This window comes from Sebastes umbrosus, chromosome 17, assembly GCF_015220745.1.
Source record: "Sebastes umbrosus isolate fSebUmb1 chromosome 17, fSebUmb1.pri, whole genome shotgun sequence".
Classification (NCBI taxonomy): Eukaryota; Metazoa; Chordata; class Actinopteri; order Perciformes; family Sebastidae; genus Sebastes; species Sebastes umbrosus.
The window spans coordinates 14,906,638-14,917,048 of record NC_051285.1 but is presented as its reverse complement, the minus strand read 5'-3'; the positions used below and the strand labels follow the sequence as shown (position 1 = coordinate 14,917,048).

Here is a 10,411-nt window from a genome sequence, read left to right as displayed (position 1 = left end):
ACGTTCTCACAGTCTATTCCTGTGGGTTTCCCTCCGGTGCTTCTTCCACAGTCCACAGACATGCATGCCAGGTGAACTGGAAACTGTAAAGTGCCCACAGGTGTGAATGTTGTTGTGTTATTCTGACCTGTCCGGGATGTTTCTATGTCTGTTGCCCGATGCGTGCTGGGACACGCTTCAGCACTTACAGAGTAGAGCTGGATAGGAATGGGTGAAGAGGCTGAAAGGATGGATGGATGGATGGATGGGACATAAATACATTGGGTGACACTAAGCCTGATCATGACCATGTTAAGACCTGTCCATTGGTCTATTGGTGTTGGTTGTTATATGCATTAGAGCTGTCCCGAATACCATTTTTTGTGGCTTTTGGTGAGGTAGCTTCGCAGAGCAGCACGGCGTGACATGTTTCATCTGTCTGTCTCCATCTCCCCTGTTTCAGTACTACTGTACTGGACAACTGTACACACACACAACAAACAGCGATATCCGTCTGAGAATAATTACGAATAATGAATAATGTTGTGGTATTATTCCTTATATCATGGGCTATTTTGGGATTTATACATTATTATTACATACTTGTATATACAAACTAAAAAAAAGCATAATGATTGGGAGGTCGAATACCATGGCCAGGGGTCAGCAACCTTTACTATCAAAAGAACAATTTTAGGCAAAAAAAACAAAAAAAAAAACTATCTGGAGCCACAAAACATTTGAGCATTGTGATGAAGTTAGAACTTTAAGAGAAAAAAAAGTCGTAATATTACGAGAATAAAGTCATAACTTTACGAGAACAAAAGTCGTAATATTACAAGAATAAAGTCATAACTTAACAAGAACAAAAGTCGTAATATTACGAGAATAAAGTCATAACTTTACGAGAAAAAAAGCTGTAATATTACGAGAATAAAGTCGTAACTTAACGAGAACAAAAGTCGTAACATTACGAGAATAAAGTCATAACTTTACGAGAAAAAAGAAAATAACACGTAAAATTACTACATTTTAATATTTTTACTTTATTCTCATAATACTACGACTTTTTTTCTTGTATACTTCTGACTTTATTTTCATAATATTACAAATTTATTCTCGTAATATTATGACTTATGGCCCTAATACTCGACCTACAATAATGATAAATAAAAATGAAAATGTAAACAAAAAACAGTAATTCATTTCCATTTTTAAAAATCCACACTGAGCCACTGGAGAGGGGCTAAATGTGGCTCTGGAGCCGCAGGTTGCTGACCCCTGACCATGGCGGTCAACGGTCAAAGCTTCCAAGCATTCAGGTCAGCCCTGTTACGTATAGTACCTTTCAGTATAACATCCTCTACAGTTCTTCTGAAGAACTACATTCTTGCAGTAACAAATCCATTTACTTTCACTGGCAAGCAGACGTTGCACAACAAAAGCAATTCAAAACATAGTATACTTTTAATGGTATTTTCTGTTAGATTCCATTTGAATCCTCTAACAGTGTGCCCTTAAATTTGATCTTTCTTCACAGTGTTACATCTTCATTAAGATACATGTACAATACATACTGTCTGATGTGGATGATTTGCATTTACACCTGCTAGTATCTGCTCCGTCCTTCAAGAGTCCAAAACAATTTAGTTTTTTGTCTGTATATGTTTTACATCATTGAGTAAGATGGTTTTCTCTCCACCACGAGGAGAGTGTTCTGTCAAAAAAAAAAAAAAAATCCCATTTCAAATCAAACACAAGGAGTCATGTTTACCAGAAGGTACATCTGAAGTGTGAGATGAAGGGCAGGTTAGTGCAGCTGTTTCTGACAGCAGACATTTAGTCTGGCTCATTCACAACCCACGACTATCCTGAACTGCCGTTGTGAATATGTTAATCCGTAAATACTCCTAGTTACCTACCACCTGTTTGTTCTGCCTGCATTTCAAAATTGTTTAACACGGAGTTTAATACATTCCCTTTTGTTGTGAATTGGGAACACTGTGTTATCAGTGAGGCAACCATGTGTACATGTCTTGGGTGAGTGATTCTGTACTTCACGGATGCATCTCCACATAATTCTCTAAACCTTTCAGCACGTAACTTCTGAAAATTCATATTAAACGTTAACACCGGGTGTAAAGCGGGCTTTAAATCTATCTGCTGCTAAAAGTTCCGCTTTGGTAATATATATACAATGTACATAATGTACATGAAAATCCGTGTGCATAAGTGAATCTGTCTTTCATAACTGCGGAGCAGGTACTGTGAGTTAAAATGAGAGGTCAAAACTATTGTTGAGTTTCGAACAAAAAAAATATGTGGCATTACCTAAAGTGCTGTATTTAATCATAGCTATATAAGCCAGATACCCGTGATGCTTGTGTTCACAAAGAGACTCCTAAGCAACCAAATCAAACATGAATAGTGTAATTATTAAATAAATAATCATAGGATAATGAAATGATTAAATAAAGATCTCCTGGTATTAAACGTCTGGTAATCTTAATAACATCTCCGAGGCTACGTCTGGGATGTGGGCGAATAGTTCTCTTCAAAACAACCCCGAGCATATGCCAATAAAATAAGGAATGCATTAAGTATTGCATGGCTGAGTTAACAAAATGATTGCATCCACGTGTGTGTGTGTAGATAAAACAGAACAAAGTATGTAGTAACATGTGTGTACATACGTTGGTATCGTCTAAAAAACAGAGACAGGCCGGTTCCTTTCATATTCTGATGCTGATAAATGCTGTGCTCCAGTGGTTCTATAAATAATAAATGTAATAGCATTGATTCACAGCCAATCTGGGCTAACTCTCATGCAGCACAGGTGAAGGCGTCTGGAAAACACATATATTCCTCCAGCTTATAAATGAGCCGGGGGATTGGTGGTGGATTAGTGTTTGCTTACAGCAGGATAATAATGCGGGATAATAAAAGTATATATGGTAATATTCCCCTTTTTAATTATTTTTAACGTGGTGGACCAACGGTGTAGTAATATAAATGTCAAGTATAATCAGAGAGGGTCAAAGCCTCTCTTTTGTTTATAAAGGAATATTAAATCTATTGTTTTTTTGAAACAGTCTTGTGTGCTCATTTAAATCCATCCCAGTCTGGCGTGGGGTCAGATTGGGTGGAGGCTCTGTTTATTCGTGTGGCTCTCCTGGCTCTGAGGGACACCAGGTTCAGTAGTCTCTCTAGCTCGTCCCCAGAACCTGCCAGACCGCTGGAGCCGAGCCCTCCTCGATCCTCCTGTGATCCCCTCCACTCCCCTGTCTGTAAGTCCCACGCCCTGAGTGGGGGCAGGAGTTGAGCTGGGTGCAGGTTGATGCCAGGAGGGCTCAGCGGGTATCCTTCGTAGGCTCGTCGGGTTGGGGGTAGAGTGTCATAAAGGCTCTCCGTGTCTTCACTCTGCTCTGGGTCGTGGCTGGACTCTCGGTAGTCCTCGTAAACAGGCGAGGAGCTGTCTTCGCAGCTGTCATGGCCGTGCTGGTCTCTGCGGTCCTGGCGCGGCCCCGTGTCCCAGCTCACTGTGTCCTTTCCTTCCCCGTCGCGCCTTCTCTTTTCTTCTCTTTCCAGGATGCGTTTCCTCTCCCACTCGCCCGATTGATTCCTCTCCCACTGGAAGGTCCTCCTGCCGGTCTCCCGTCCCCGCTCTCGGCCCCTGTCAGCGCTGTTGTGCCCCATCACTTTGTAGTCCAGCTGGAGGGACCGCGTGCTGCCTCCTCGTCTGATGTTTTGCTGGGTGTCACTGAGGTCGTAGTGGGATCCCACCTTTGGTGGACGCAGGCGTGACGGTGACAGCCAGCTTGAAGTCTGACTGGAAGACTCCCAGCGGTATGCTGAAAAGAAAAAGGACAAAATACAGAAAGAATAAACAGTTTGGATATAGTTTCAGTGAGAGATGGTATGTTTTTAACGGAACAACAAGTCGAGAGACGACCTACTTAAGAGAGTTAAGAAAAGAATTTTAGTTAACATACTGTGTTAGGAGCCCGAGGCTTTATTCCCTGGACAAACTAGTGCTGCCAAATCACTGGAAGGATGTAGTCCTTTTTTAAAATGTGTGTGTTACAGCCTTTCTGCAATGCACCCAAGGTGCCCAAGGAATGAGATTATCTACCTAATAGGATCAGCCGGCGAAAGGTGCCACATCAATAAATCACTTCACTTCTAAAACAACAGTATCATCGCAATCTTATCTGCAGGAGGTAAGAGAGGTGGCAGCAGAGAATATGCTTTCAGTTACTGGAGGGACTGATCTGAGGATGTTAACAATTACTTAAATCACTGCTGCAGATTCCATCGCTGCCCCTTCTAAAGCCGCAACGGCTAACTAAAAAAACAAGGTCAGGTCAGGACTTTACTGCCTCTCCTTTACTTAAAGGTAGAATGAGTAGGATTTTCCTAAACAAAAACAAAGTATATACAAAAATAATCCCTCTAAATTATCACTTGTGACTTGCTAGAAGTGTTTGGCGCTGTTCATATCTGCAGATGCCCTGCCCTCTGCCTGTATTTACATTTATGGGCGTCAGCTTCTATAAAAACGTAGCAACCAGGTGCCAGATCGTAAGTACACATCCAAAAGGAAGCTACGAAAATGGCGGACACAGCACTAAAAAAAACACAAATATAGCGAGACAAAATCATAGACTGTATATAAGAAAGACGTAGTCACCATGACGTCATCCGTTGGTTTGTGGACTGCTGTTTTGAAGCCTCAAGTTCGGCATTTGGCCGTCGCCATTTCGTTTTTTTGCAACCAGACACAAGAGGGTGGAGCTAAGTACAACTGAAGCTGAATGAATACGCCATTTTTTAGGCAACCAAAATGTTACAATTAACTTTCACGACCTGAAAACGCACTTTATTTGACTCTAAATGGGACCAAAGCTTGCTAAATGAACATCATGCTGTATTGAATAAGACTTGAAACTAGCGATTGAGACCATAAACTCATGTTTGCAATGTTTACTGAGGTAATAAATCAAGTGAGAAGTAGGGTCATTTTCTCATAGACTTCTATACAATCAGACTTCTTTTTGCAACCAGAGGAGTCGCCCCCTGCTGGCTGTTAGAAAGAATGTAAGTTTAAGGCACTTCCTTATTCCTCCTTCATTCACTTTTCAGACCTGTAGGTAGCCCACTGGGTGAAACGCCAAGCGGACAAAGCTTGTTCCAAAATGAGAGTGAATTTAGGGTTGGCTTTCACCTGCTGGCGTGGGGGCGTGTACTTTCAATGTTGTGTTTACAAACCACAAACGTCAAAATCCTACTCATTCTGCCTTTAAAAGAAAAAAACTGTCAGCCAATGTTCCTACCATTAATGAATAGCCTGTGCCTCTGGCTTGTTGTGTTTCTCCTCTTTTCCTTTTCCTCTGCTTATTATCTACTCCCTTGAGCACTCTTTATTTTCATAGAAATGTATTGCTTGTTATTCGTGGACATGTGCGTGTGTGTGCTGCGTGTTTGAGAGTACGTACGTGCGTGTTTGTTTGTGCCTTCTGATGCAGCGGGACGCTCGTGAACGGCTTTTGTTTCTCACTGTGTCACTATGGGGTTTACTACGTGTTCTGTGGGACTGTGTGTTTACGTTGTGTAATTGCTCCACTTCTCATTTAGAATTTATTAACGTGCAAGTAAAATGACAAAACTCCTTTTTTATTCCTCCTACAGCTGAGTTCAGGCTGTTAAACGGACTGACACAGAACTCCCCGCTAATCCACTACTGACTACAAACTACAGCATGCAGGTTGCATAATTCATGGTTAGGTTAATGAGCTGCGAGTGAAAGAATATCATATTGATGAAGAGAGAGGAGCCAGGGGGGTCATCCTCTGTGTGGGACGGAGAGTACACTTCATAAGCAGTGCCAGCTGCTGGTATATAATGCATGACACGTGTGGACAGAGATATTTAATAGACTGCCGTGCCAACACACCGCAAAACATGTGGAAGTTCTCCTTACTGCATGCCATGCTGCTGAAATATCTCTGGTTGAAAAATGTAAAGTTAAAGGGAATAAAATAATAATAATTAATACCAAATAAATTCTATATATAAATATATAATATGTTCCTACAATCCACAATGTACTATACACAAATCTCCTCTTTGCTCTGCAGGTGGCGATTTGCTGTCAGTGAGGTGGAAGACAAAACAAATATCTCATGGGACAGGAAGCCTTTGATGATGAAATGCTCTTCTCATAGAACCAGCTGAATGCAGAAAGACACGGCGAATTATGACACGGGAGAAAAACACAACTGGATAACGGGAGAGGAAGGCTGGCAGAGAGCCATTTAGCACATTGCAGATACATGCAAACAGACGGATACACTCGTAACATGTACACATGCAAACAGACGGATACACTCGTAATATATACACATGCACACGCAAAAATGTTATCCCACGCAAGCCGGATTAATGATATGTCAAATGGAGAACAGCCGACATGAATACTGTTTTTTCTCTCATTAAATCTGTATTTTTGTCTTTTTTTATGCCGTTGTTTCTGCAGTATGCTATGTTTGGCATGAGCAAAAACATATGAGCACATACCTAAAGTAAGAAATTGATGTTTTTACATGTGTTACACTGAACCCAAAGGGTTATTTGGAACAACCTACTGGACAACAATTCCATTCAACATTTTATTCTCTCCGTCTGAATTAAAGCTTCTTGTGCTTCAGTCGGCTGGCAGAGACAGAGGCGTAAACACAGTCTTGCTCTGGGTGAGTAATGCAATGCTTTGTGGACCCAGTAAATTACATGCAACTGAGAACAAACAGACTTAGTAACTACGAGCCAGTTAGTGTTGGTTTTTAATGCTGTAGCACAAGCAACTGGCTAGAGCATCTTATAGGATAGGTGCAGCTGGACCAGGGCTGTGCTCAACCAAAGAAATTTTTAGTCGACCAACACTCTTTTGTCGACTAATCGATTAGTTGATTTAATCAACAGATCTGTAAAACTGAATCACACCAAAGTATCACTTTAAATCTTGTGTTTACCAGAGATGTGCTCATACGTTTCTTGGAAATAAGTCATTCAGCATGAAAAAGCATAAAAAACGACTAATTAACTAAAGAAATCTTAGTTGACTAAAGGCCCTGACACACCAAGCCAGACAGTTTGGGGCCGTTTTTTTGGTGTGTCCCGCACCGTCGTCTAGTTTACCCGTGTTGGAGGTTGTTCAGCCGATTCAGCATGTTGAATCGGCGCCGCCGCCCGTCGGTGAGAGAAATCACTCTGATTGGCTGTTCAGCTTAAGCGAATCAGTGCACGAGAAGTGAAACGGAAGTGAGGAAAGCAGCAAGCCAATGAGTAAAGTCAAGAGGAGAAACACAGAAGACTCTTCTCATTTTTCATCTCATCTGATCATTCCAATACACGGATATTTTCACAACGACGTGGCCATCTGGAATGAAGCTAAGTGATGAGTGAGAGTAGCGTGAAAATGGTCGACAAACGCTGCTTGGTTTTATGTACGTATCATAACAACGGCTTGTATATCCGCAGTCCTCTGTCTTGCGGTTTCCCTTTTTGAATGACAAATGCAGACTACCGCCGCCTGCTGGTGAGGAGAGTTATGTCGTCTCACACAGGCACAGAACATCCATGCTAACCGGCCAGCGGCTGTAGTCTTTGCGGTGTGTTCAGGTGCAACTTGTCGGCCAGAATAAAAGCGACGTGAGGCGACGCAACAGACGGCCTTCGTCGCCGCTAGTTCTCTGATGTCGGGTTGGTGTGTTCCCAGCTTAAGGACAAAACAACCGATTAATCGACTAAGAGGGGGCAGCCCTAAACTGGATCATGCCTAAGGTTTTTACATGCTCATAGAAAGCTGTGTTTTATATTGAACATGTGCTGCAGAATCTGAATCCTCAAGATCAAATTCACAAGACATAAATAATTCAAAAGATTCATGATATAGATCTTTATCAGCTTTTGTCGGCTATAAAAGCAGAAACACTTGAGTGGAAGACTAATTAGTAATTGATAATCAATCACAACATGTAGCTACAATCTGGAGCTGAAACGGGCATAATAAAATTAAATGTTGAATATCTGACATATTGAAAGAGGAGGTGTAGCCAGCTAGTACACATTTTCCTCAAGCTTTTTTTAATCCGAATAATTGAGTTCCTGATTTTGAACTATTAATGTCCCAATATTGATATGATATTCATGAATGTTATATTTTTTTTCTAACATAAAACATAAACAGACATCCTTGATAAGGATCCATTTAATATTTGGTTACTAAACACACCCGAGTGTGAAGAAACTGGGTCTCTGCACTTACATTCAAAGTCTGAGTAGCAAAAAAAAAATGTGCATAAACAGAAATGGTAATCTGTGCTGTATGGGGAACGATAAAAGTATTGAGAGTAAATAATGTAAAGGACACAAAAGGCTGGGTTTGGGGATCACAGCTTGAAAAATAAAGCCAAGGGAATGGAAAGTTAATAAGATGTTTTCCAGTTGCTTTGCATCTCACTCACCAGGGCTGCTCCGCCGCTGTTCTTTGTCCATGTTTGACACTACAAAGGGAGAGAGAAAGCATCTGAGTCAGAGAAAAGACTGAGACAAACAACGCGGAAACCAAAGGGGAGAAATTGAAACACAGAGAGAAAGAAACTGACAAAAATATTGGAAATCTAAGCAGGATGTTTTTATTCTGAACATAAAAAGGAGGATTGAACAGTAGAGGCTTGGCTGCATTCAGTACATTATATCTAAGAGCTACACTGCTGAACAAACACTTCATGGCATCAGAAGACAGACACAACAAGAGACAGAGGAGTTAACAGAAGACGTTCTTTCGTACCTTCACTTTCAATATTATCAACAGCATCATTGACTAGACGTATGACTGTCACTATGGAGGCTGGGCAGAGTACAGAAAGAGAAGAAGAACAGGAACAAAGTCAGGGCACTTATAGGGTAAGGTTTCATGTGCTGGGTGAGATGGAGAATGTTTATGTGCACAGTTGTTGAGAACAGACATGTTTGTCTTCCCAACACGTTTCTATGCATGTGTGTAATAAGTGAGCGGGAGAGACATGAGGACTTTGCAGCTACAGTAATTAGACCGGAAACAAAGCAGCTACATGGGTTCCTCATGAAAAACATCATTAGGGTGTTTGACTTCCTTACTTCAAGGAAAGATCAATAGTGAGTTATCTCGGAAAAAGACACACTATAGTATAGAAGAAAAGGGTTTAAAGAGATTTTTTTCTTCCACAGTAGACATGTACATTAACCTTTTGTATTATGGATTTGGTTGCATATTAAGGTACTTTTCATGAAACATTTCCACGGGTCTATTTTCAGCTTGCTTTTCAATATGTAAATACAGGTAATGCACTAGACTGAAAGTGCAAAGTGGATTATTTTTGCATTCAGGTGATTTTTATCTACAGCAGTGGTTCCCAGCCCATGTGACTCCTAAATGTGAAACAATGTCTACTTCGCTTCTTTTGAATAACGTTTAGAGGCCGTACAGTATGAACTAGTAAAAAAAGTGCAAAAGTGTGTTTTAGCATTAGAGTCTTACCGTTGTCATCGAAGGACTCCGAGGTGTAGGAACTGAGCGAGTGTTCCTCAGAGGTGGAGTCTGAGAGACACGCCCCCTCGTCCACCAGCTCTAACATACAAACACACAAAAAACACAGGCGCATATTCATTTCTAAAACCCCTTTTGGAAGCATTTTCTTAATAACCAACAAGCCCACTCAAAATGAAAAGAAAATGAAGGATATAAATTCAACATTTTCATCTAAATTCACCACTGACATGCCTATATGTGCATTTAAAGAGTTATTCATTCCTTCTGCCCATCCTGGCCGTGAAGAGATCCCTTCCTGGCATGACTCCACTCTGCAGTCTGAGCTAGCCAAGTCAAGTGGGTAGGCACTTGATTTGGAACGCATTTTTGCATGAAGTGAGAACTGTGGGTTTTCCCATCTCTTACACTGAAGGGACGTCTTCACAGCCAGGAGAAATGATTACAGCAACCAAAACCTCTATCAGTGTGCATATGGGCATGTGAGTATTGTATTAAAGAGGACCTATAATGCTAATTTTCAGGTGCATTATTGTGTTTTGGGTTTCTACGAGAACATGTTTACATGCTTTAATGTTCATAAAACACTTTATTTTTCTCGTACCTGCTGTGCTGCAGCACCTCTTTTCATCCTCTCTCTGAAACGCTCAGTTTGAGCCCCCGCCCAAAAAGCCCAGTCTGGCCCACTCTGTTGTGATTGGTCAACCGAACTAAACTCTTCGGACTCTGCTCCAGCTCCGCTCTAACTGCTTTCTCATCCCACTTTTCCGTCGCAGTAAACACATGTTTAATGTTGTGAAGTAAACAAAAACACTTGCTTACGTTTAGGCAACAAAACCACTTTAG

The 10,411-nt window shown here is 41.2% G+C and overlaps 1 protein-coding gene across 1 annotated transcript in view; it reads right to left on the bottom strand.

Moving 5' to 3' along the window:
* Positions 1-1,306: 1,306 nt before the first annotated feature.
* LOC119475711 (protocadherin Fat 3) overlaps positions 1,307-10,411 on the bottom strand; it is an 81,115-nt gene continuing 72,010 nt past the window's right edge. Inside the window, exons 49-52 of the mRNA XM_037748661.1 lie at positions 9,557-9,646; positions 8,828-8,887; positions 8,502-8,540; positions 1,307-3,830 (exon numbers count right to left, since the gene is read on the bottom strand). Coding sequence (XP_037604589.1) covers positions 3,082-3,830; positions 8,502-8,540; positions 8,828-8,887; positions 9,557-9,646 — 938 coding nt within the window. The 3' untranslated portion in view covers positions 1,307-3,081. The remainder of the gene's footprint in view (positions 3,831-8,501; positions 8,541-8,827; positions 8,888-9,556; positions 9,647-10,411) is intronic.